Source organism: Pseudorasbora parva, chromosome 19 (assembly GCF_024679245.1).
Source record: "Pseudorasbora parva isolate DD20220531a chromosome 19, ASM2467924v1, whole genome shotgun sequence".
Taxonomy (NCBI): domain Eukaryota; kingdom Metazoa; phylum Chordata; class Actinopteri; order Cypriniformes; family Gobionidae; genus Pseudorasbora; species Pseudorasbora parva.
The window spans coordinates 34,621,388-34,649,132 of NC_090190.1; the positions used below are offsets into that span (position 1 = coordinate 34,621,388).

The 27,745-nt window shown below is 44.0% G+C and overlaps 1 protein-coding gene across 2 annotated transcripts in view; it reads left to right on the forward strand.

The window, feature by feature from the left end:
• Positions 1–27,745, forward strand: part of oxr1b (oxidation resistance 1b) — a 77,329-nt gene that overhangs the window by 43,636 nt on the left and 5,948 nt on the right. The window contains exons 4-11 of one of the 2 annotated variants that reach the window (XM_067425966.1): positions 5,560–5,667; positions 6,131–6,247; positions 11,639–11,788; positions 13,397–13,581; positions 13,811–14,478; positions 16,357–16,525; positions 22,008–22,176; positions 25,695–25,775. In XM_067425966.1, the coding sequence (XP_067282067.1) occupies positions 5,560–5,667; positions 6,131–6,247; positions 11,639–11,788; positions 13,397–13,581; positions 13,811–14,478; positions 16,357–16,525; positions 22,008–22,176; positions 25,695–25,775 (1,647 nt within the window). The remainder of the gene's footprint in view (positions 1–5,559; positions 5,668–6,130; positions 6,248–11,638; positions 11,789–13,396; positions 13,582–13,810; positions 14,479–16,356; positions 16,526–22,007; positions 22,177–25,694; positions 25,776–27,745) is intronic. The other variant, XM_067425967.1, reaches the window with a different exon arrangement.

Below are 27,745 nucleotides of genomic sequence, written 5' to 3' on the forward strand. Positions count from 1 at the left end.
ATGACGTAGATGTGACGGCATACCCGGAAGCTATAAAGGGGAGCCCGGCGCATAGTAGCGTCAGTTATCGCTCTTCAGCATAACGCTCTGTGTGTGTTTGAACATTGTCTGTCTATTTATTGTTGTCTGTCCCATATAAATATATATATATTCAGTAAAAAAGAGACCTAAGAACAAAGATAATATGTCTAGTTCTGAGTTAAGAGGTGCGTGCATCCGTGTCCCCGCTACATCTCGGGAACGGACACGCACTCTCTTTGTGTACAGTGCCTGGGCGTTCAGCATGCTCAGGCGGCTCTCGAGGGAGCCGCCTGCAGCCACTGCGAGCTGCTGACGCTCAGGGTGCTGAGGTCTCGGTTGGCGGTCTTTGACGAGGCCGGCCAACCACGCGAGCCCCGTGGTTCTGGGCCTGCGTCCGCTGAGGCGGCGCGGCGTCGCAGATCATGGGGCTCGCAGCTGGACGTATCAGCGGAGATTGAGACTGCCGAGGCACTTTCTCAATCTTCCTCTGATAGTTCAGAGATTCTCCCACCTCGTGTGGAAGCCCGCGAAGCGGCTTCTTCCCCCGGGGTGGAGAATCAGATGTTGATTCTCTCCGGATCCGAGGATCCGGAAGATATCAACATCGAGGCGGGTGGGGCCGCATATATGTCACCACCGCACCCACCCGCCCAAGAGGAGCTTATCGAGGTACTGACTCGTGCCGTGGCCAAGTTAAATATCGATTGGCCACAAGAGAGGCAGGAAGTCCAGCCATCCAGCAGGCTGGACGACCGGTTTCTCTCGCGCCGGGCTCAGTCGCCTCGCCGGGGCTTGCCGTTCTTTCCGGACCTGCACAATGAGTTGTGTAGGTCCTGGAATAGACCATACTCCGCGCGCATATCCAACCCCCCAGTATTAGATTATGCTAATGTTATGGGTGCGCGCGAGGCAGGCTACGGGACGATGCCGCGGGTGGAAGATGCTCTCGCGAGCTATCTGTCACCCGAATCGGCATCGTCCCTAAAAGCCCCGGTACTGCCCACCAAGCCATGCAGGGACACATCAGCGTTGGTGGGCAGGGCATATATGGCGGCGGGTCGGGCTGGTAGCGCTCTGCACACCCTATCGATATTGCAGGCGTACCAGGCCGACCTATTAAAAGAGCTTGACGAGGGAGAAGGTCCCTCCCCGGAGGATGTATTAGAGCTTAGGAAGGCTGCTGATCTGTCTCTCCGCGTCACCAAGGAGACGGCCCGTGCCATCGGCCGCTCCATGGCCTCTATGGTGACAGTGGAGAGACATCTGTGGCTAAATCTTTCGGGGATGAAGGAGAAAGATAAGACTTTTCTCCTAGACTCCCCGATCTCGCCTTCTGGCCTGTTCGGCGACGCCGTTAATTCGGTCGTCGACAGGTTTCAGGAGGCGAGGAAACAGTCAGCAGCCTTCCGACAGTTTCTCCCTCGTCGGCCAAAACCAGCAAAGGCTGCCACTAGTGGGCAGCCGCAGCCGTCAGCCAGCTCCTCGCACCGTCAGGTGCAAAAAGAGAGCGTCGCTTCTAGAGCCCCTCCTCCGGGAGCTTGGCAACAGAGGCGGCGCTCTCACCAGCAGGCTTCCGTGCAGAAGGGCGATCTAAGGAACGTCCTTCTCGCTAAGAAGGCTGCTGGGAAGAAGTCCTAGCTGTGGTAGGGCTTCAGAGAGCGGTCCCCCTCGCGCGGGAACAACCGAGGTTGTCTCTCGCGCGACGCTCTCGAAGGGAAAACGATGTGGTAATCCCGCCGTCACAGACGCTTCGGGCCACATCGTTTTTCCTAGGGCACGTTTCGATCCAGTCGCCTCGAGTAAGACCTGCGACTGGGCGGGACGAGTGTCCAAATATCGAAAATCGTATTTCGTCCCCTGCCGGGCATCCGCTTCAGGGGCCGGGAAACGAGACTCAAATAACACCCGAGACCAGCCTCGAGAGGCTGATTCCCTTAGTAGATTATCTCGGCGCATGGAAATGCCTTCCGAATATATCCACATGGGTCCTGCGTACTGTAGAAATAGGGTACAGACTGCAGTTCGATCACCCCCCGCCAAAGTTCAATGGGGTGACATGGACTGCAGTGGTGCCAGAGCGGGTTCGGGTAATGGAACAAGAAGTAAAATCCTTGCTGGCAAAGGGGGCCATAGAGTGGGTCCCGCCGTCAGAGAGGGAGGCCGGGTTCTACAGCCGGTACTTTATAGTTCCAAAAAAGGATGGAGGGCTTCGGCCGATTTTAGATCTGAGGTATCTGAACCGGTCTCTGAGGAGATTCAGGTTCAAGATGTTAACCATTCCCACGATTGTGAGTCAGATCCAGCCCAAGGACTGGTTCGTCACGATAGATTTAAAAGACGCCTATTTTCATGTCTCCATCCTTCCATGCCACAGGAAGTTTCTGAGGTTCGCTTTCGGGGGCGAAGCGTACCAATATCGAGTGCTTCCCTTCGGTCTAGCTCTTTCCCCTCGCACGTTTACCAAATGTATGGATGCAGCTCTGGCTCCATTGAGACTTCAGGGCATCCGAATACTAAATTACATCGACGACTGGCTTATTCTGGCCCAGTCGTCCGAAATGGCAGTTCAACATCGAGATGTAGTTCTAGCACATATCCAACGCTTGGGGTTGAGGCTCAACACAAAAAAGAGCGTGTTGACGCCAGCCCAGAAAACGACCTTTCTGGGGGTAGTATGGGATTCGGTTTCGATGCGGGCGCAACTCTCCCCCGCACGAATCAAGACCATTCTGGCGGTAGTCTCAAGAATAAAGCTAGGCCAGAGTATCACTGTGAAACACTTTCAGATAGTGTTAGGGCATCTAGCGGCAGCGTCCAACATTATTCCGTTCGGCCTGCTACATATGAGAGCTCTACAGTGGTGGCTGAAAACCAAGGGGTTTTCCCCCAGAGGGAACCCATTCCGTATGATCAGAGTCACGCGCAAATGCCTTCGGGCTCTAGGTATATGGAAGAAAGCTTGGTTTCTGTCCCAAGGGCCAGTCCTGGGAGCATCATGTTGCCGGAAAACCGTTTCAACAGATGCTTCCCTAACTGGTTGGGGCGCGGTCATGGAAGGCCGCTTTGCGAGGGGTCTATGGGAGGACCATCATTCGACCTGGCACATAAACTGCCTGGAAATGATGGCGGTTTACAGGGCTCTCAGGAGTTTCCTCCCAGAGCTTCGCGGGTACCACGTTCTAGTCCGTACAGACAATACGGCTGTCGTGGCATATCTGAACCACCAGGGGGGGTTGAGGTCGCGCCCGCTATGCAAACTGGCGCATCTCATTCTTCGCTGGTCACAAGACAGACTGTTATCCCTCAGGGCAATGTATATCCCGGGGATACAGAATCAGGGGGCAGATATACTATCGAGGCAAGGGCTGAGGCCCGGGGAATGGCGGCTCCACCCAGAGGTGGTGGAGGCGATTGTCAGGAGGTTCGGCCCAGTGGAAGTGGATCTGTTTGCGTCTCGAGAGACGTCCCACTTTCCACTGTGGTTCTCCCTCACGCACCCAGCCCCGCTGGGGTTGGACGCCATGGTACAGACGTGGCCGAGGCGGCGTCTGTATGCATTTCCCCCCGTCGCTCTGCTCCCAGGGGTCCTGGAGAGGGTTCGGCAACAGGGAGTCAGTCTCCTTCTGGTAGCTCCTTGTTGGCCGACTCGGGTATGGTTCTCGGACATAATAGCGCTGCTGGCGGATCACCCGTGGCAGGTCCCTCTGAGGAGGGACCTCCTATCACAGGCGGGGGGCACAATATTTCACCCCCGCCCCGAAATCTGGAACCTCTGGGTCTGGCCCCTGAGGGGGCCAGGTTCCGAGAGGAGGGCCTGCCGGCAGACGTTATAGAGACCTTACTTAGCTCTAGGGCCCCGTCTACTAGGAGATTGTACAGCCTCAAGTGGAATGTTTTCGTCACTTGGTGTAGAGAACGTGAGGTGGACCCAGTTAACTGCCCAGTGGCTTCAGTACTGGAGTTCCTCCAAGATCGTTTCTCTGCAGGGCTTACCCCGTCCACACTTAAGGTGTATGTGGCAGCTATTGGAGCTTTCCACGCTCCGTTAGGTGATGGGCCTTTGGGTAGGCATCAGTTGGTTGTACGCTTCCTTCGTGGGGCGCGTAGGTTAAGACCTGTAGTGCGTACCAGAGTTCCAACCTGGGATCTGGCAGTGGTTCTCGAAGGCCTGGCTGAGGCCCCCTTCGAACCACTGGAGACAGCAGAACCTAAGAATCTAACGCTTAAAGTGGCGTTCCTCCTAGCTATTACCTCTCTCAGGAGAGTGGGAGATCTTCAAGCTTTGGCCATCACGCCAACCTGCTTGGAGTTTGCCCCGGGAGGAGTAAAGGCCGTACTCCACCCTAGGCCAGGGTATGTGCCGAAGGTTCCATCCAGTACGGTCAGATCTTTGGTTCTTCAGGCTTTTCATCCTCCGCCCCATGTGACGGCGGAAGAAGGGAGATTATTCCTTTTGTGTCCAGTTCGGGCCCTAAGGATCTATCTGGAAAGGTCAGCTCAGTGGAGGAAATCAGATCAACTCTTAGTGTGTTTTGGCTCACCCAAGAAAGGGCTGCCTGCATCAACCCCTACTATCAGTAATTGGATTGTGCAGGCAATAGCCTTGGCATATCAGGTGCGCAATCTGCCTTCACCTATTGCCTTGAGAGCCCACTCGACTAGAGGCATGGCCTCTTCGGTGGCCCTTCTGTCCGGAGTCCCTATGCAGGACATCTGTGAAGCGGCTGGCTGGGCTACTCAGCACACATTTATAAGGTTTTACAGCCTACACCTCCCTGCGACCCCCGGCGGCAGGGTACTCCAGTCCTGATTGTGCCTGGTCTCCAGCTCACAATAGGGCAGGCGTATCCTTGGTGTGGCCTAGTGGGTACTCGTTCCCCAAATCGTCGTTCCGACGCAGTGCGAAGTTCCCTCGATATAGGGAACGGCTCGGGTTATGTATATAACCCTTGTTCCCTGAGAGGGAACGAGCACTGCGTCTCGTCGCCACACCGCGTATCGCCTGAGAGCATTATGCTTCATCGCGATAATTGACGCTACTATGCGCCGGGCTCCCCTTTATAGCTTCCGGGTATGCCGTCACATCTACGTCATGACGTAGGACCAATAAGGATTGGACTAGTTTCATTCATACTTCAGACGCGTTCATGCTAAGGGAGTATCCCCAAATCGTCGTTCCGACGCAGTGCTCGTTCCCTCTCAGGGAACAAGGGTTATATACATAACCCGAGCCGATTTGTGTTTTGCATATACTTGGTGACACTGATGAATATAAAATAAAGCTATGTTTTCCTTTTTTGATGTTACACTTTTTTCCCCGAAGGATAGGAGACAAAGGGAACACTAATTTTAGATGGTGCATTGTTACAGGTTGACATCTCATAAAATGCATCGGTTGGTTTTCACAGGCCTTGATTTGCTGTTCCAACAGATTCAAATGCTTAGTCAGCCGTGTTACTTGGAAGCTGATGTCTTCATTTTAGAACTTTTTAGCTAATAAAATATCTATCTTTTGTTTTTTGTGTGCCTCAACTCTAGGTGGAGTCCCGGGACACACTCAACAGCATTGCGTTGAAGTTTGACACGACTCCTAACGAGCTCGTCCAGCTCAACAAACTCTTTTCTCGCGCCGTGGTCCCTGGCAAGGTACTGTATGGTGGAGTCATTTTCAGAGCAGATGGCCTCTATGTCCTGCTGAACTCTCTTCCAGTCAATTGCTTTTCCCAGTATCTAGTGTAGTAAGAGTAAGCTGAAAAATGTGCCACCGTGAAAATTTCAAACGCCTTCTTAAGTAGCAAATTCATCTTGGTGCCTCCACAGCTTCACAATAATGAGCAGAGATATTGTGATCCTCAGGGTAAGAACTAGAACCATTTAAAACAGGGAAAATGTCCAGAGAAAAAGAACTTTGGCTTTTGTAGAAGAATATACGTTCTATTTGTTAAGTAAAGTGCTTCATTGCTGAGTTCTGAATGGTAATTCATGCTCTCTGCATGAATCAAAATAGCTGTCTAGAGACTAGCTATCTGCTTGTTTTCATTCACTGAATTTGAGCTAAATACCATTGCTGTTTGCACGCAAGATGATATAAATCTAAACTGCTCTTTAGGTGCTGTACGTCCCTGACCCGGAATACATCTCCAGTGCAGACAGCTCTCCCTCCCTCAGTCCCATCAGCCCCCTCTCCCCCACCTCTTCAGAGGCTGATCTGGAGAAGGCCACCACAGTAAGTGTCTCCTCAATCTTCATCCACAGCTTTCAGGGGAATAGCATAGCGTGAAGACTCGTCCTTCATCATAATTTCACATGTATATGATTAAATGATTTTGCTTGCCAAGGTCTGATCAAGGTCTGAGAAACACTTACTTCTCAAGCATAAAGAATTGCTTTTTATATTGTTCACGCACATGCCTTTTTGACCCTTGAGCATGCATTGTTTTATATGCTTATACAAAAAAAATGTATAAGCATATTTTTCCGTGTTTTTGAACAGGGATGAGGAAACTCAATCATCCATATAATAAGTTGGGTTTCATTAAAGGCCATTCAGTATAATATGAAGACTTATTCAGCTCAAAAATAGCAAGTTATTAAGTAAAACTGCTTGGATCATGAATTCACACTAATGCAATCTATGTCTACATTTATGCAATAGAGCGTGTAAAGTGAAATAGACCATGCAAAGTGAAATAGAAGTACCATGGACTATCATTTTGCATAGCTTGCATTTTTACATTGATTCAATTATTTTCCATTTACTTCAACTAGCTTTTTAATTTGAAGTTGCTGAGCTAAGCCTGTCCAATTAAATTGAACAAGATCCAAATCAGTGGCAAAACTCTTTTACATACTTGATGACATTTTAAACATCTGCTTTAATATATACTAATATTAGTTAAAGGGTTAGTTCACCCAAAACTGAAATTTCTGTCATTAATTACTCACACATTTTTTATATATATATATATATATATATATATATATATATATATATATATATATATATATATATATATATAAAACACACACGCATGTATACAGCTCCGGAACAAATTAAGAGACCACTTAAGGGGGGCACTCAGTTTCAGTCAATCTTGAGTACCTATAGAGTAGTATTGCATCCTTCATATCTCCGAAAAGTATTTAGTTTTATTATATTTATAAAAGAAATATAGGCTGTGCCGAGTCTTTCCGGAAAAAAACGAGCGCCTGGAGGCGTATCATGTGGGCGGAGCTAAAGAATGACAAGCGCGCAAAGCGGTGACGTCCTCAAACGTGGAGAAACCCATGGCTATCGATCTCAGCTAATAGATATATGATCCTGAATCATTCGGAGGCTGAAATAAATTGAACAGGAGAAACAGCAACAGCAGGACGTCCGTCTCTGTGGTATGTACTGTATTTAGTGACCTTTACTCGCAGTTTATGAGGACATGATTCGGTTTATGGACTATTGTATGCGACTAAACCTTAGCAGTAGCAAGCAAAACGGTTTTGCACGTCAGACTAGTGTAACGTTATACATAGAACAGCAATGGAGTAACCTTTAGCGCATTTGAATGACAAAGCATGCGATCGTGTTGTTTACTGATGTTTACTCACGCGACAGTAGCCAACAGCAGAGACATTTGAAGCAGTTTTACTCACCGGCTGCATCCAAAGCAGGACCGAACCTTTATCGCTGGGACTGCTCCGTCAAAAACACACAAAAAAACATACTCTTTGGTATGATTTGGTGAAGTCCTGTGACAGCAGTGACCGTGGAAATCCACTTTGCGACGCGACTGAATCGATGTTGTGAAGCTTCCCGTCATTTCTGCAATCAAATCGGTTCAAATGCAGCGCTGCCTTCCCGGAATACTGTGCTGAAGCGTTGAAGTCGCTTGACATCACCCATAGGAATAAAGTGGAGCGCGGCACGGAGTGTTTATGGGCGTGCATTTCCTCTCTCGCTCTAGTCACGTGCGCGCGCACCCTACCGGGAGAAGAGCCCGTACGGCCCATACAAGGACCTTTTTTGCTCTTATTAACGTCAAGCTGACCCATACTCGAAATGCACTCGGATGCAGCAGTCTTAAAATAGCCAAGCTTCTGAAGCGTGATCATCGAACAATCAATTGTTTCATACAAAATAGTCAACAGGGTTGCAAGAGGCGTGTGGAAAAACCAAGGCGCAAAATAACTGCCCGTGAACTGAGAAAAGTCAAGCGTGCAGCTGCCAAGATGCCACTTGCCACCAGTTTGGCCATATTTCAGAGCTGCAACATCACTGGAGTGCCCAAAAGCACAAGGTGTGCAATACTCAGAGACATGGCCAAGGTAAGAAAGGCAGAAAGTCGCCCACCACTGAACAAGACACACAAGCTGAAACGTCAAGACTTGGCCAAGAAATATCTCAAGACTGATTTTTCTAAGGTTTTATGGACTGATGAAATGAGAGTGAGTCTTGATGGGCCAGATGGATGGGCCCTTGGCTGGATTGGTAAAGGGCAGAGAGCTCCAGTCCGACTCAGACGCCAGCAAGGTGGAGGTGGAGTACTGGTTTGGGCTGGTATCATCAAAGATGAGCTTGTGGGGCCTTTTCGGGTTGAGGATGGAGTCAAGCTCAACTCCCAGTCCTACTGCCAGTTTCTGGAAGACACCTTCTTCAAGCAGTGGTACAGGAAGAAGTCTGCATCCTTCAAGAAAAACATGATTTTCATGCAGGACAATGCTCCATCACACGCGTCCAAGTACTCCACAGCGTGGCTGGCAAGAAAGGGTATAAAAGAAGAAAATCTAATGATATGGCCTCCTTGTTTACCTGATCTGAACCCCATTGAGAACCTGTGGTCCATCATCAAATGTGCGATTTACAAGGAGGAAAAAACAGTACACCTCTCTGAACAGTGTCTGGGAGGCTGTGGTTGCTGCTGCACGCGATGTTGATGGTGAACAGATCAAAACACTGACAGAATCCATGGATGGCAGGCTTTTGAGTTGCCTTGCAAAGAAAGGTGGCTATATTGGTCACTGATTTGTTTTTGTTTGGTTTTTGAATGTCAGAAATGTATATTTGTGAATGTTGAGATGTTATATTGATTTTTTACTGGTAAAAATAAATAATTGAAATGGGTATAAATTAGTTTTTTGTTAAGTTGCCTAATAATTATGCACAGTAATAGTCACCTGCACACACAGATATCCCCCTAAAATAGCTAAAACTAAAAACTAAAACTTCCAAAAATATTCAGCTTTGATATTAGTTTTTTGTGTTCATTGAGAACATGGTTGTTGTTCAATAATAAAATTAATCCTCAAATATACAACTTGCCTAATAATTCTGCACTCCCTGTATAAATGTATGAAAAACATAACCAGCCAATTCTTTTAAAACTTTTGTATTCCATAAAAGATATAATGCATGTTACGAACATCATGATGTTGAGTAAAATAGTGCAATTTCATTTTTGGATGGACTATTTCTTCAATCGCTGGCTCAGATAGTTTTGTGTCCACAAGGGGGTGGCGATGAATCTCCCTTTTGGGTACAGCTGTTATTCCTCTATGAAGCCAGAGATTCCAGTAATTGTTGTATTCAGACAAACTGCATTCCTCCCAGCTATGTTTGTCCCTAGCTGGTGATACTGGATGACAAATAAAAAGGAAGATATCTTGGAAAGATCACCATGGCTATTTTTAAGCGCTCATCTGCCCGTATGTGGTTTAAGGGTCTAATTTATGTCCTGGACTGCCATTTTGAGGTTGCCAAATGGATTGTGTCACCTCTGCTGGATTAGTGTGTGTCTCTATGTGTAGTTCCGGATCCATATGGTCATGGATTTACTGGTCCTGCTGTCCGGTGCCAAAGATTCAGGGGTACACGGTTGCATTTCCTTATGAGTCATCAATGGCTAAAGCAAGTGCACACGCTTATACTAACTTCAAATGTATTCCGGTTTCAACATGCGTCTTACGAGTAACAATGCACATGAATATCTTGGTAATTTTAATAGCCTTGAGATTTGACTGTTACAGTCACTTTACATGAAAACACGCACTGCCACATAAACATTCATGCAATATGCATGTTACTCAGTGCTGGCGTTTGCATTTCAGCATACTGATTATTCATACACAGTGGAGTGCATCTAAACTCTGCAGTCATTCACAGCAGCCATACATTCATATACTTGTCTACAGTCTGTTACACATGTAATATTCATGTGTTGGGAAAAGCATACTATGCAGTTAAGCACAATGTGGATTCAAGATTTTTGCTACATTCACATGTTTGCCTCAAACATTCTGCTCATGACCTATCTTTTGCTGGTTATGTTAAGGGCCAAATTTAGTTTTATACATGCAGTTAGTAGACTACTTAAAGGGATATTTCACCTAAAAATGTACAAACACAATCAGATTTATATTATAAAATATCCTGTCTCTTTCAAGCTTTATAATGGGAGGGACCATTTTTTATGTCCAAAAAAGTGCATCCATCAATCATAAAAGTAATCCATATGGCTCCAGGGGGTTAATAAAGATCTTCTGAAGCGTAAAATAAGTTGGTTATTTTAGTCTTTAATGATATAAATATGGATATTTTTCTTACCCAAACATGGCACTTCGCTTCAGAAGGCCTTTATTAACCCCCCAAGGCGTCTGGAGCAGTTTTATGGACTTCATAAACAAGGCAACAATTCACTGGTATTATAATGCTTGGATTAGCCAGGACTTTTTAAATATAACTTTAATTTGGGGGGTTGGGGGGGGAGGGGGGGTGAGTGAGATACCATTCAGACCCAAACCAAGGTACCATTCACGGCCATTATAAAGCTTGGAGCCAAAATATTTTATAATATAAATCTGATTGTGTTTGGCTGAAAGAAGAAAGTCATATACACCTAGAATGGCTTGAGGGTGAGTAAATTATGGGATCATTTTGGTGAACTTTTGGTAAAAAAGTCACTTGCTTGGTGGTAAACTCCAGTAAACAACCTGGTTTTCTTTTATTAGTGGTAAATTGGCAAGCAATGTTTGTTTGTCCTGTATAAGAGGTTGCAGTGTGTTCGTGTTTCACAGAGCTCTTTGTGTGAGAAGTTGAAATGTATTGAGTGAGAAGTCAACCATGTGTTCCGTATTTGCAATTTTAGCTCAAATCCAAGAGTATCAGCTTGTTGACATTTCAGCTCAGGATTTGGCTGCATTGCATGTGAAATTTTGTAAAGCTAAAAGTAACTTTTTATAATCATTAGATGTTGTATTGGTGTGTCAGCAGCACCAACTTTCAGTGAGCAGGGACTTTCCTTTTTCTTGTCCTATAATGAGCTCACACACATACAAAAACGCAAAGATGCTGACAGTCACTCAACCAGTGCAGCATCATGTTAGGAAACCTGCCTCAGTCTCCTTGGTTTCCGCCTGTCAGCCTTCTTACTGCAGAGAGCCCTCAAGGGAGCTACCTTATGCCTTAATGGGTTGTTATTTTCAAGCCTCCTTGTTATGATGACTGGTGTGTGTTTATATATGGGTGTTAGAGGATCTACCGTGAGCTCAGGGTTAGGCCACATTCGGTGTGATGTGGCGAGGGCTACCACTGATTGAGCTGTTTCTCACACCAAATTCATCCCACCAGGACTCGGATGATGTCCACCGGAGACACAGCACCGGCCTGGGTCACGGGCCTCCTCGACCAGCCAGAGTGGTGTCATCCACCTCCGAGGAGGAAGAGGCACTTACGGAAAAGTTCCTTAAAATGAACTGCAAATACATCACGGATGGCAAGGTGGGTTTAAGGGAGAGAGATTTCTATTTGTCAAGATTCTGTTAGTCAAGTGCACAGATTGTTACTATTAATAATATATATATAGTACAGGACACATTGGACACATTAGTATTTGTAATGTTCTGAAAGAAGTTTCTTCTGCTCATCAAGCCTGCATTTATTTAATCAAAATACAGAAAAAAATCTAATATTGTGATATATTATTACAATTTAAAATAATTTGTTATTTTTTTTATATATATTTGCTATCAATTTATTATACTTTAAATGATCATTTATTTCTGTGATGCAAAGCTGTATTTTCAGGATCATTCCTCCAGTCTTCAGTGTCACGTGATCCTTCAGAAATCATTCTAATATTCTGATTTATTATGAGTGTTGGAAACAGTTCTGCTGCCTAATATATTTGATGAATAAAAGGTTAAAAAGAACTGCATTCATTCAAAATAAAAACATATTTTCAAATAATATAAATCTCCATTACTATCATTTTTTTTTTATCAATTTAACACATCCTTGCTGAATAAAATTATTAATTTATTTCAAAAAAACAAAAACAAAAACAAGGACTGACCCCAAATTACTGGCAAGTAGTGTAAATTGTTGTTACAAAAGAGTTCTATTTTTAAAACATTTGCTTCTTTTTTTAAAAAATGTTTTATTTACTTTTTATTCTTCAAAGTATTATAAAAAAGTATCACAGGTTATGAAAGCAACAGAACTGTTTACAACTTTCAAAATGAATCCTCATATAAAATGATTTCTGAAGGATCATGTGACACTGAAGACTGGAGGAATGATCCTGAAAATTCAGAAGAAACTTCTTTCAAAAACATTACAAATAGTAATGTGTCCAAACTTTTGGCCTGTACTGTATTTATATATCATGTGTGTGTGTGAGCGAGTTTGTGTATATGTGGGCATGTGTGGGCAGGACACAAATGTGTATAATGACACTGGTATTACAAGGAGAGAGTGAAATATGAGGGCATTGGCCATGTCCTGACTTTTCAAAATGCTTATATATCATACAGGATGAGCTTTTTTTTGAGAAGGTAAAAATGCAGAATGTTTCCTGTGATGGGTAGGTTAAGGAGCAGGGGCAGTGTAAGGGGATAGAAAATACAGTTTGTACGGTATACAAACCATTATGCCTATGGAATGTCCCCATATGTCACAAAAACAAACGTGCGTGCATGTGTGTGTGTTTGTGTTATTGATGTTTTTATTTATATTTTATTTTTTCTGAACATTTAGTCTATTAAGTACATATATAATTAAATACATTTTATTTATACAAAATTTTTATTTCTGCTCTAGCTTGTGGACTGCAAATCTCTGAATTGGTTAAAATAAATCCAAATAAATAATTCCATATGTACATCATTTCCACAGATGTTACAGTATTTTCGCTCAAATGGGCAATTTTTCCCCATGCCGATTTCTTATTGTGGTATCACTGATTTTAGATTTACTCCTAAACAGTACATTGGTTGCATTTAATGCCGATCTCTTCCTGACTAAGTGAATGGTTTGTGGCCAGAATTATCAATATGCGATAACATAATGTGGTGATCATGTCTTTCTCCTCTTTTCTCTGTCTTTTAGGGTATAGTAAGTGGTGTGCTGCTGGTAACCCCAAACAATGTCATGTTTGACCCTCATAAGTCGGACCGGCTGGTGCAGGAGCGAGGATGTGAGGAGTACGGGATCATGTGCCCGCTGGAGGAGGTGCAGTCTGCCGCCATGTGCAGGGAGATCACTGACATCAGGGTCCGAGAGCTTGTGCCACCGTAAGTTGCTTAACAGCCTGAAGAAATTAAGCGACGCTTACCTGCATATCATTTTTGCTACAGATATAATGATAGTCTCTATATGATGAGACAACACCCTAACCCTCTAGATTACTCTAGCAACTGCATAGCAACATAACAACTAATTTGAACAACTTAGTGGGGAAATGCAAGTCATATGTAGCTTTGACACACAATTCATATTATTATTATTTTTTTGTCAACCCAGAGATCTAGAGCTTGAACCTTCAGTACCTGAGGCAAGCCACCTCAAGAGGGCACCACGCCTCAATGCAGGCGATGCAGCACACCGAATACGTGAGACGGGCAACGACAGCACCAGTACAGCCCCTCGTAGCACGGAAGCTTCTCTGTCCGAAGACGTTTTTACTGAGTCAGAACTTTCACCAGTCCGGGATGATGCCCTTGCAACATCTTCCGAAGAGCTTCAGCAGATAAAGTCCTCTGGTGCGTCTTCTGAATCCGTGCAAACCATCAATCAGGCCACCACAACTACTGAAGAGCCTTCAATGGCTGACAAAAAGGATGTAAAAGAAGCTGTACAAAATACAGGAACGGAGGGAAGAGGATGGAGGGATAGTGGCATTGTGCGAAATCTGAATGCCACAGATTTATCCAATGAGGTGCTGTCTGAGAACGTTCTGGAGAATGTAATAAGGGACCAACCAGCAGATGAGTCCAAATCACGCACCACATCTGAGTCGCTTTGTTCAGACACTGTGGCTGTTGAAGATTTTGCAAAAGAGTCACAGAAGAGCATTGAAGCTCAGACCATGCAATCGACCAGTGATGTGAAGGAAGGAGAACAAAGAATGTACAATGACTTCACACCAGCTAATGAGCTTGGAGCAAATGAGGGACAGAGTACAGAGGAAGGTAACCAACTGTTAGCACGTGTTAAAGTCGACATGAATCAAATTTGACACCATTAACGTTTCATGATCATGATCTTTTTTTTTTGGTACATGTTCATCCCAAAATAATAGTTCTTTAAATTTAAAATCTCAAAATATGGTACATATAGTGAATATATGTACTTTTTAAAATATTTTTTATATATTTGTTTATCAATAAATGGCAGATATTAAATATGTAACAAGCTAAATTAATAAATAATAAGTGCATAAACACCAATCAGGCATAACCTAATATTGTGTTGGTCCCCCTTTTGCTGCCAAAGGGTGTACATGGTCTGCAACAATGTTTAGGTAGATGGTATGTGTCAACGTAACATCCACATGGATGGCAGGACCCAAGGTTTCCCAGCAGAACATTGCCCAAAGCATTACACTGCCTCCGCTGGCTTCTTCCCATAGTGCATCCTTGTGTGATGTGTTCCCCAGGTAATCAACGCATCCACTCCCTGACATCCATGTGATGTAAAATAACGTGATTCATCAGACCAGGCCACCTTCTTCAACTGCTCTATGGTCCAGTTCTGATGTTCACGTTCCCTTTTAGCTGTGGGTCATCATGGGCACCCTGACTGGTCTGCGGCTATGCAGCCCCATACACAACAAACCGTGATGCACTGTGTGTTCTGACATCTTTCTATCAGAGCCAGCATTAACTTCTTGAGCAATTTGAGCTACACTTTGTCTGTTTCTACGTGCATTAATGAGCCTTGGCCACCCATGACCCTGTTGGCGGTTCATCACTGTTCCATCCTTGGACCACTTTTGATAGATACTGACCACTGCAGACTGGGAACACTTCACAAGAGCTGTAGTTTTGGAGACGCTGTGACCCAGTCGTCTAGCCATCACAATTTGGCACTTGTCAAACTTGCTCAAATCCTTACACTTGCCTATTTTTCATGCTTTTAACACATCAACTTTGAGGACAAAGTGTTCACTTGCTGCTTATCTATTCCATCCATTAACTGGTGCTAGGATGAAGAGATAAACAGTGTTATTCAATTCAACGGTCAATGCCTGATCAGTGCGTGTGTGTGTATACAGCTCTGGAAAAAAATTAAGAGACCACTTAACATCTCATATAACATTATATAAAATTGTGTATATTTGAATACAAAAATTTCATATTTAAGAAATTATTTGGAAATATTTGCATGTGTATATATACTTATATAATATATAATTTATATAGATCTAAATTATTTTATGTATAATTATAACACATTTATCTTATAATATATAAATCATCTATACAATTCTCTTAAAATATATAATATATAAATAATAGAAAATAATATATATCAAGATGTTATTGATGGTGAAAAACTCCCAAAAGTCCCATCCTACTTTTTCTTTGTTTCACTCTGAACTTCGAAAATAAAAAATGTAAGTAAAATGGGTTGCGATGTTTCATGTTGACTTTAAGCTTATTTCCTATTGTAGCTTTCTCTCTCTCTTTCCCCAAGGGTATCGCTTATATAAAAGATATACAATCCTTGATGGCATAATGTACAAATATATTGAAGTGTCAGCCTACACATTATCCTGCTATATCACTGCAGCAGTCTAATGAGGACGGAGCCCTAAAAATATGCTGAAAGAAACATTTCCAGTTAGCCTTGCCGGAAATCCACAGATTGAATTTGCTCCATTTATTTATTTCTCTCCAGCACACTAATAACATCACCTCACTCAACATGACAGCTAATTTAGCATATGTTGCATCCAGTGTGCATAAATATGCTAAAATATAGATTAATTAAAATTGGATGCAAGATTCATGTTTTAATTTTACATGCTGAGATGAAAAACAGGTGCTGTTTATTTCCTGTCCCAGTTGTGCCGGGGCCCAAAGACAAGCAGAAGTCCATGTCGCACAAGTTCCTGTGTCTGCGTGTTGGCAGGGCCATGCGGAAGACCTTTGTTTCCCACGCCAGTGCCTCAATGCTGCAGTACGCCCAAAGAGACAGGAAGCACGAGTACTGGTTCGCTGTTCCTTCTGAGAGGTCAGTGCTATTCCCAGTTTGGCTGCACCCCACTTTAAATATCACCTTCCTGTACTGCTAAAATGGAATTCTTTACTGATTTACAGCTCCAGAGCCAGGTGTAGTATGTTCTTTAAAATATAACTACACTGGTGTCACTAATAATGACTGAGGCTAATTACCTGACCCATTAATCTGAATGTTCAAAAGCAAAGCTTTATGTAATCCATCACAGAATCCGTTACTTCTGTATAATACAGCTATTCAGCCACAGTCAGGCCGATTAAGAGATTTGCATGCTGCATATGTGCATTTTCCTCTCCAAACTGAATTATGCATGGATTGAGATTTTTTTCAACTTTCCCTAGAGCAATAAATCAACTTAATTAGCTAAAATAACATAATGTCTAACAGATGAGAGTCTGTAATGCGATTCCACATTTATGATCGTAAACGAATACTTAATTAGACATTTAAAAAATTGCTTTGTCCTTGAAAAACAGTGTGATGTGTGAAAAAGTGTAATTTCACCCTGTCCCTGTTTGACTTTCTCTTAAGTCTTCTGACGTTTCTGCTCATTTTGACCTAGGGTGTCTATATAACTTAAGTTTTATATGCTTGTTTTTGTGTATTTAACTTTGTATTTGTGAGTTCTGTAGTTCACACACATGGTTTATGACCTCCATCTTGACCTATTAAACTCAAACAAACCGAGTCTGCGTGTCAGAGTGGCATCCATGGAAAGATGTCTCATTAAGTATCAGAGGTGTGGCAAGGGGAAGATAGCACAAATAACTGCTCTACTGTTGTCTGACCCAGTTTGGTGGCCGGTCGCATGATCCATTTGAGATACGACAATGGTCCATTTTGTCATTTCTGAACCGAAAAAAGGGAGCATGTTAGCTGGCGCCTTCATACTTGCGTACTTCTCATAGGCTGTAAGCTTTTCCACATGTCCCCAGGAGTCACCTGGATCTCATCCAAATCTCTCCATGACCAGGTCATTGGGTATATGTGTGTGTGTGTCTGAGTTTGTGCATGTCTGTATGTGTGTTTATGTCACGTCACAGACAAGGGAAAAGGGTGCGAGGACTCAAGTGCAGAAAATTATAAATTTATTTATAACAAATAAAACAAACTCAAAACAAAACCCACGAGGGGGAAAAACACATAATAGAATAATATAAATACAAACTTAAACAAACCAACAGAATCACGGGGAGGACGGAAGACGCAGACATTACACAAGGATCCAACACAGACTGACAAACACAAGGAGATTATAAAGGGAACAAACAAGGCAGATAATGAGGGAGAACAGGTGGGGCAAATTAACCAATAATCAGATAACAAGGGGGAGGGAACTGACAGGGACACGAGCACATGCTCAACATAACAAAACCCACAAGTGCACACACGACAGGACAGGCATGTGACATTACCCCCTCCTTAAGGAGCGGCTACCAGACGCTCCACTAGGGACGGGAGGGACAGACCCGGGCGGGACGGGAGGGACAGACCAGGGAGGGACGGGAGGGACAGACCAGGGAGGGAGGGGAGGGACAGACCAGGGAGGGACGGGAGGGACAGACCAGGGGGGCACGGGAGGGACAGACCAGGGGGGCACGGGAGGGACAGACAAAGAAGGTACAGACAAGGGAGGGGTAAACAAGGGAGGGACGAGGAAAACAAAAAGTTCAGGAGGCCATGGTGGCCCACAAAGTTCAAATGGCCAGGGCGGCCCACCGAGTTCGGGAGGCCCACCAAGTTCAAGCGGCCGGGGCGGCCCATAGAGTTCAGGCAGCCAGGGCAGTGCGGGTAGAGCAGGGCGCCAGGGAGGCGCGGTGAGAGCAGGGCGCCAGAGAGGCGCGGTGAGTGCAGGGGGCGCCAGGGAGGCGCGGTGAGAGCAGGACGCCTCAGCGGCGCACGGAGAGCAGGACGCCTCAGCGGCGCACGGAGAGCAGGACGCCTCAGCGGCGCACGGAGAGCAGGACGCCTCAGCGGCGCACGGAGAGCAGGACGCCTCAGCGGCGCACGGAGAGCAGGACGCCTCAGCGGCGCACGGAGAGCAGGACGCCTCAGCGGCGCACGGAGAGCAGGACGCCTCAGCGGCGCACGGAGAGCAGGACGCCTCAGCGGCGCACGGAGAGCAGGACGCCTCAGCGGCGCACGGAGAGCAGGACGCCTCAGGGGCGCAGGGAGAGCAGGACGCCTCAGGGGCGCAGGGAGAGCAGGACGCCTCAGCGGCACAGGGAGAGCAGGACGCCTCAGCGGCGCAGGCAGGGCGTTGGGGAAACTTCTCCAGTCCAGCAGTATCCACCAGCACTGGGACCACCGGAATACGATCTGCTGGCATTGGGACCACCGGAACATGATCTGCCGGAACTGGGACCACCGGAACACGATCCACCAGCACAGGGACCACCGGAACACGATCCACCGGCACAGGGACCACCGGAACACGATCCGCCGGAACTGGGACCACCGGAACTGCCTCCGGGGCTTCGGATAAAGCCATGTGCTCCTTCCACGCATGCAGGACTGCCACCACAAAGCATCCCATCACAGCCCTCCAGGCCGTTTCCGGACTCGGGACCACCGGAATGGAGTCCACCGGCACAGGGACCACCGGAAAACGATCCACCGGCACAGGGACCACCGGAACATGATCCACCGGCACAGGGACCACCGGAGCACGATCCACCGGCACAGGGACCATCGAAGCACGATCCACCGGCACAGGGACCACCGGAGCACGATCCACCGGCACAGGGACCACCGGAACACGATCCACCGGCACAGGGACCACCGGAACACGATCCACCGGCACTGGGACCACCGGAACACGATCCACCGGCACTGGGACCACCGGAACACGATCCACCGGAACACGATCCACCGGCACAGGGACCACCGGAACTGGGACCACCGGAACACGATCCACCGGAACTGGGACCACCGGAGTTGTGGATGACACCCTGTGCTTCTCCCAAGCATGCAGGACTGCCACCACAAAGCCTCCCATAACAGCCCTCCAGGCCATGTCTGGACTCGGGATTCCCGGACTCGGGACCCCCGGGACTGGCACCGAGGGAGAACTTCTCTGCTGAGTCCTCATAGTATGGTTGGATCCTTCTGTCACGTCACAGACAAGGGAAAAGGGTGCGAGGACTCAAGTGCAGAAAATTATAAATTTATTTATAACAAATAAAACATAAACTCAAAACAAAACCCACGAGGGGGAAAAACACATAATAGAATAATATAAATACAAACTTAAACAAACCAACAGAATCACGGGGAGGACGGAAGACGCAGACATTACACAAGGATCCAACACAGACTGACAAACACAAGGAGATTATAAAGGGAACAAACAAGGCAGATAATGAGGGAGAACAGGTGGGGCAAATTAACCAATAATCAGATAACAAGGGGGAGGGAACTGACAGGGACACGAGCACATGCTCAACATAACAAAACCCACAAGTGCACACACGACAGGACAGGCATGTGACAGTTTATGGTTGCAGTTCTTTGTAAATGATCTCTCAACATCAGTGCCATTTGCTAGCAGGACCACAGGACAGGGTTTCATCACTGTCAACATACCGTAATCACCTATAAGTTGCCGTTGACGTACCATTATAAATTGAACACAGCAATCTGGGAGAGTGGTATATCAGACTACGGACATGCATTGTGGCTGATTCAGATGTCAGTATAGACCTGGAGCCTATTATTAGTATATAAATTCTTTATACAAAATGTTTGTATTATAATGTATGCCTTCAGTTATGGGGCTTTACTCAAGATCACACTGACTAAAACAAGGAGAAAAACTAGAAAAAGTCCTATCCTGTCCTATCTTGTGGAGAAACTATAGATATTTCCATGACTTGTCCATGAACATTTTTCTATTATGCTATTTATGTTTTGGATGTCTCCTAGAATAGGTTTTCATGCATCCCATTGTTCAAGAGCAGCCAATGAAGACCATAGTCTGGTGAATCTTTTACATTGTTATGTAGATATGTAACAAGAAGTGAAACTGGAATTACTGATGACTCGTTTCAGTATTTCAACATCTAAGCTTTCATTGAGGTGTCAATGGGTGCGTCTCAATCAGCTCCCTGATTCAGTGGTCAGGGCACGGATCAGGACATAAGTCAATGGGCTGACTCCCTGATCAGTGCCCTGACTACTGAACCAGAGAGCTGATTGAGACGCACCCAATAAATTGCTTTGTCGTGCACTTTGATCTTCACAAACAGCTATATTACACACTGCATGAAAGGTAATATTAAGAAATGCATATTAGGTGCACTTTAATGTTGATTACATGAACTCTGTTTATAACTTAAAATTGTTTTATTATAATTAAGGGGTCTGATAGCCTAGAAATCTAGACGCACCCTAGCGGCAGCAAATCTAATCTGCCCGCGTGTGTCGTCTAGCAACTCTCAATACAGTTCTGAGCTGTAAATGCCAAACTCTGGTCGGGCCAATCACGAGTCGATGGGCGGGGCTTAACATAATGACGGCAGAGTTGCGCTTGTGTGCTTCTAAACACAGAAACTGGCGAATGGCGGTCTTTCCAATCAGCTTTGACCGCGACTCTGGAAGACTTGGAGTTAAGCTTTTCTCTGAGAAAAGAACAAAGAATGGCACTGAAGTCATTCTTAAGAAGGGAAGATGTGTTATGAGTTTTGCCGACTGGATGCGGCGAAAGTTAATCTTTTAACTAGCTCTGGTTGGTTGTAGCGCTATCCAATTGCGTGCATGCCGTGCAGAGGGAGTTTGAAAGACAACCGTTTATCCCGCCCCTCGGATTGAGCCCTGTCAATGGTGAGTTTCCAGACCAAACATCTTGATGTGGGTCTGGCTCGTCAGGCTAGGGGTCTGACTGATATGCCTGGAAAAGTCATGGAAATTAATTTTCTCTAGTTACTATGAGGTTTTGTAGTTGTTTTCAGTTCAAAAATCTCACAAATTCTTTGTGCAATCCATTTTTGATCTCAATAAAATCAATCCTTTTCTGTTCTTGTAATTGAAAATTGCTGGAAAAGTTGGAAAAAAGAATTTATCAAAAGTGTAGGAACCCTGAGGATACCCATGCATAGCAAAGCATTTCATCAGGGCAGAAAAATACAGGGGAATTTATCAATTTATTTATTTTTTGCATAGAATTGTAAAAAACACACCTAACTGTGACATTTATTAGTGCATGTATTTCAAATGGGAAAATATGGCATAGCTCTGCATTTTTCTTTGATGTAAATCAAGCAGAATTTTAGGTATTTATTTATTTTCCATTTAGGTGAAATAAAAAAATTGGACACTAGCACACAGTATATTATTAACGGGAAACCACAAAACATCTCATTTTAAACTAATAGGATGTCAACGTAAACAAAGACCTGGTCCAACTTGTGTTATATCTTAACAAGCTGTCATACCTACCAATGAACCCTACACCTATGTTTTTGTGTGTTTCCTGTAGGTCAGACCACCTGTATGCGTTCTTTGTCCAGTGGACCCCTGATGTGTACGGGGAAGGGCTGAGCGGAGTGACCCGGGAGCCTGGGTTTGTAGTGGTTAAAAAGAACCAGGATGCTGAAAGTGGGGAGCACGACAAACCAGTGCCTGATATCACATTCAAGGACTGGGAGGTAGGAACATTAACTACTGTAAGATAACAAGCCTTAACCTGTTAGCCCAAAAAAATTACCATTTTATTTATTTATTTATATGATTGTTGTAAATATTAATATTATTGTGTTGTGTGGCTTTGATAACTAGGCTGTTTTTGTTGCAGTTGTGTTGTCATAGACATGTGATCATGAATATGCTTACATGATGTTTATGTTCTCTCCCGAACACATGAGCCTGTTATTCACAGCAGCATTGGAGCGTGTGTGTGTCTGTTTTTTTTTCAGAGTTTGTCCTCTTCAGCCACTTCAACCATGTTTATGCACAAAATAACATTTAAGTATGAATGCATGCTTGTTCCTGTTTCCAGTCACTGTCAATGTCCATTTACTATCTTTTTTTTAATTTACTATTGTAGTGTCTTATTTTCATAATGACATATTTTCCTTTCAAAGGATGTGATGAACTGGTATGTAATGTCCTTTCATTAATGTGCATTTGGCTTGGCTGTAACTGTGTTGAGTGTTTGTCTGCAAATGGACACAATCATTTCATCATCCCTCTTAAACCACTTATAGACTCCAGTGAGCAAGACCATCTGACTGATGAATGCAGATTATTCTTTACAGTCAAGATAATAAGTGTGAACACTCAATGAAGAAGATAAAGACAGCATAATAATTAATTGCCCAATAGTGATGATCCAGATAGCAAAACCTTTTTTTCTTTAACATGTACTATTTTTTATTTAATTTTTCTGGCTCTCAGGAGGATATTTGCTAGGATTTTTCATATACTGTATATACACTGATCAGGCATAACACCGGTGAAGTGATAACAATGATTATCTCTTAATCACAGCACCTGCTAGTAGGTGGGATATATTAGGCAGCAAGTGAACATTTTGTCCTCAAATTTGATTTGTTAGAAGCAGGAAAAATGGGCCAGCTTATGGATTTGAGCGAATTCAACAAATTACGATGGTTAGACGATTGGGCGGGACCTTGTGGGGTGTTCCTGGGCTGCAGTGGTCAGTATCTATCAAAACTGGTCCAAGGAAGGAATAGTGGTGAAACGGTGACAGGGTCATGGGCGGCCAAGGCTCATTGATGCACGTGGGGAACGAAGGCTGGCCCGTGTGGTCAGATCAAACAGACGAGCTACTGTAGCTCAGATTGCTCAAGAAGTTAATGCTGGTTCTGATAGAAAGGTGTCAGAACACACAGAGCATTGCAGTTTGTTGCGTATGGGGCTGCATAGCCGCAGAACAGTCAGTGTGCCCATGCTGACCCCTGTCTACCGCCGAAAACACCAACAGTGGCCATGTGAGCATCGGAACTGGACCACAGAGCAATGGAAGAAGATGGCCTGTTCTGATGAATCACTTTTCTTTTACATCGCGTGGATGGCCGGGTGAGTGTGCATCTTTTACCTGGAACACATGGCACCAGGATGCACTATGGGAAGAAGGCAAGCCGGCGGAGGCAGTGTGATGCTTTGTGCAAAAGACTTAAAGATTCTGCTGCTAACATCTTGGTGCCAGATACCACAGCACACCTTCAGGGGTCTAGTGGAGTCCATGCCTCGATGGGTCAGGGCTATTTTGGCAGCAAAAAGGGGACCAACACAATATTAAGAAGGTGGTCATAATGTTATGTCTGATTGGCGTGTGTGTGTATATAAATGGCCCCTGAGAGCAGCAGAAAAAAGAAAAAAAATTGTTTTGTTTTTTAAATAAATATATATTTATTCCAGCTTTGAGAAGGCCATTTATCTAGGCTAAATGTATTTTATTTAGAATATCTTCCAGATAGCTATTTGGCTTTTTTTTAAAAATATGACTCAAGCCCTGTGCAGCCTCTTATCTGGGCTGGCCAGAGGGAAGGCCACATGAGTTCATGCTGCCCTGCCATCCTATTGGTCCCTGTGGGATATAAACAGCGCAAAGCCTCCAGTTCTCTTCTAAAAGTGTCTGTACCTCCGTGGGTCCACGGATACTAAATATTGGATGCACTGCACACCTGCATATCTTGGGGCTTTCAGCAGAAGTGATGTTTTTCTCCAGAAGAATTAAGGAGGGATGTCAGCTGACGCCCAAATACAGCTTTGGCCTGGTAAAAAAACGAACCCTGTGGCTCTAATGTTTGTGTGTGGCTGAGTGACTCGTGCTTAAATGCACTTGACATGCACACTGAGTGTGGTTATGGATCAAGAAGCTAGCTTTCTAGGCTTGGTCATTTGTGTAATTTAGTGCATACGTTACACTTTTTCCAGTAACATACTATGCAGTTGCATACAATATTGTAATACGTTGTTGCAATATGTAGTGCATGTTTTATAATAGTGCATATGTAAACATATGTTTAACGCAGTTTTGCTATTAAGTTAATCAAACCGCAACACTTTGTCGGTAGTTTTTCCACATTTCCCTTTTGAAAGTTTTGTGTTACGTTATAACAACTTATCTGATCGCAATGAAATGAAACTGAACGCACAGATTCCGTCGCGCTGCGTCTAGTTGCTTTGAACGCAAGTCTATTTAAGTTACCTTGTTATGCTGTGTTAAAAATGCAACGCGAATGCAAATCTGAATGTCGTGCAGTACCGCACGATTACGTTATTTTTCATCAGTCGCGATTTTAAATCGAAATGCAACCTCCATATTACAGTTTCATCAAAAACGTTATTTTTCCCTCTTGGCTGTTTTATAATGAAAGCTGCAGAAACATGTTAAGAGCATTAGCCTTGTAGCCTGTGCATAGATGGCATAAAGCATGCTTTCTGTTTGTAGGAGTTAAACCCAATGAAATGACTAGAATGCCATTCTGGGGATAGGCATTTGGATAAGTTAGGGTGGGCAAATCATATCTATAGTTGGGAGAAAAGAGTTCTGGGCAATGTGTTTTTTAATGAAACAATTTCAGCTGTAGCTTATGTTAGTGAAATCTTTGGAATGGACTGCAGATGTGAGCCAATATGCCACTGCATAATACTTTCAAAATAGTAAATATAGAGAGACAAAATTGTGTGTGTATATATGCAGACAAGGCTACACCCATGTTATAATAGTGTAAAATTCTATGTTTCAGCTTTGAAAACACTACGTTATGTTGCTTTGCGGCATGACATACTGCTGAGCAGCTGGTCTGTGAACATTGCAGATGTGTTTTCAGTGATGTGTGATCTGTCTTTGAGACGGCGTTGTTTGATCTTGTCAGGTGAATCCTGTTAGATTAAACTGATTCACGGCACATGAGACCTGACTGCAGCTGCCTGGGTAAACACATGGGTGAAGAGGGAATTCAAGTGCTTTTCTGAGTCATGTAGTATTTATATACAGCCGTTTTTATTTTGGACTCATTTAGGTTGTGCAAGGAAAGTAAATGTCTTGAATTTGAACTAACATGTCCCTTCCTCCATTTCCAATCAATCATTTGAAGCAGAAGAGAAGTGTGCCACATAACTTCTGTCCCCTCACATACTAATTCTTTGGCGTTGGGCTGTTTCTCATGCTGCAACACTTCTGTCTGTGCATTAGGTAGTTTCTGTGACTGAGTACTACCGGCGGATAGATGCGCTAAAGAGTGAGGACCTGCGCTCGCTCTGCAAACGTCTTCAGGTGCCACATGCTCAACTCCACACAAACCATCACAAAGGCCACACAATGTCTGCCGATCAAGGAACATTAACTTCAACATGAACTGACAATTAGGATACTGTCAGAGTGAATCATCACGTATGAATCTACCCATATCTGATTTTTCACAAATTGAATGAAAGAAGAATATTCTACTGTTTGAGCTAAATCAGAATGCATTACTGTCTGTATTACAGAATTTGTTCCTCTTGATCAGCAGATTGCACTGGTCTTTATGTGGAGTGTGGAATAATAAAACTGGCCCTGACTTGAGATATAGCCGTTTTTATATGACATGACATTTAAAGGCTGATAGAATTTCTGCAGTAGTAGGCTCCTGAAATTGGATATCTGGATGACAGGATGGGTTTTAGATGGCTTGAATATGAGGAAGCAATAAATAAAGTAAATAATGTTTCATGTTAATTAGTCACATGCTGTCCCCTAGAGCCCCTTCCTGAAGGGTTTGATCAAGTATCGAAACACAAAGTCTTTGCATTTGACTGCAGTGCTTGTTCTGACTTACTCTTCAGACAGCATTCATCACACTATTAAAGTCAACATGAAATTACATTAAAACCTTTTTTGCTTTATTAATACACTTTCCTGGTACTGTGAATGATTTGTCACTGCATCTTATTCCATTAACAAAATATAATAATTTACATTTATTATGTTACGATGTATATCAATTATATATTTTAGATTATAACAATAATAATTTGCTACAACCTTTCCATGGGTTATCCCCCCCCCAAAAAAAATTCCATCATTTACTCACTCTCATGTTCCAAAAGACTTGTTCATCTTCAGAACATGAATGAAGATCATTTTTAATGAAATCTGAGAGATTTTTGTCCATTGAAAGTCTACTCACCCAAAACTCTGACGCTTCAAAATGTTCATAAAGAGATAATAAAAAACCCCAAATGAATTAAGCAGACACATGATTGCTTAATATGATTAACAGATTTAATTTAGGCTTTTATTAGGATATAAACCTAATCATTTGCGTTCCCGAAGATGAACAAAAGTCTATTGGGTTTGGAACAAGAGTAATTTTCGGTGAACAATCCCTTTAACTGTAGGCAGTAGGCACTATTAGAAGGTAAATGTTGTAGGAAATGCAGACTTTCTTATAGTTATTACATTAGCCAGCAGTGTTCAAACTTGAATGATTGACGTGGGTCATTTCATGTTGATTTTAAAGGAAAAGCCATTCCTGAAAGTGTGTTGATGAGGTCTCACTAACCCTATTCCTTGCTAACATGAAAACAGTGCAAACATCCAAGAGTGTGAGTCTTTATTGAACACATTGTTCTAACTATACAGAAAAAACAACGTCAGCTCCAAATCTGATGTTTATGGATGAAAAATTGTCATGTGTTCCTTGGATATTTGCCTTGGTTTGCATCGCTGTTGGCGAACTACACTGTTTTCCTGCTAACCTTTATTCCTGTGCTTGACTACGGTTAAACTTATCATCCCTTAACCTGAGAGATAAACCTTCCCAAAGTAAGACCCTTTGTAACATTCTCCTGGCAGCCAAATCTCGCTGATCTCCATCCATCCATCTTTCTCTGTCTACATCAGTTGGGCTGTACTGATGTAGGAGCACACATTGCCAGATTTAAAGCCTGATTCTTTTGGCTGAAAAATGTGTGCCGCTGTAAGCATCACTCCTCACATCCTGTAGTGCGACTTTCTCCTTTATTGAGCTGTACGGTTTATGATGCCCTCTGTGACTGGACATGATACTATTTCAAAATTTTGCAGATGTTCTCTTACCTTGAGAGTACTGTTTATATAGCATATTTTAGATGGCTCAGAATATGTTATCTGATATGAATGATTCCGGTTACCTGCAGTGCAGTAATAAACAATGTCGATAGTTGTGCTCTCGATGAAAGACAGTGTTTGCAAAATTTTGGGGTATCAAATATTGCAATTAT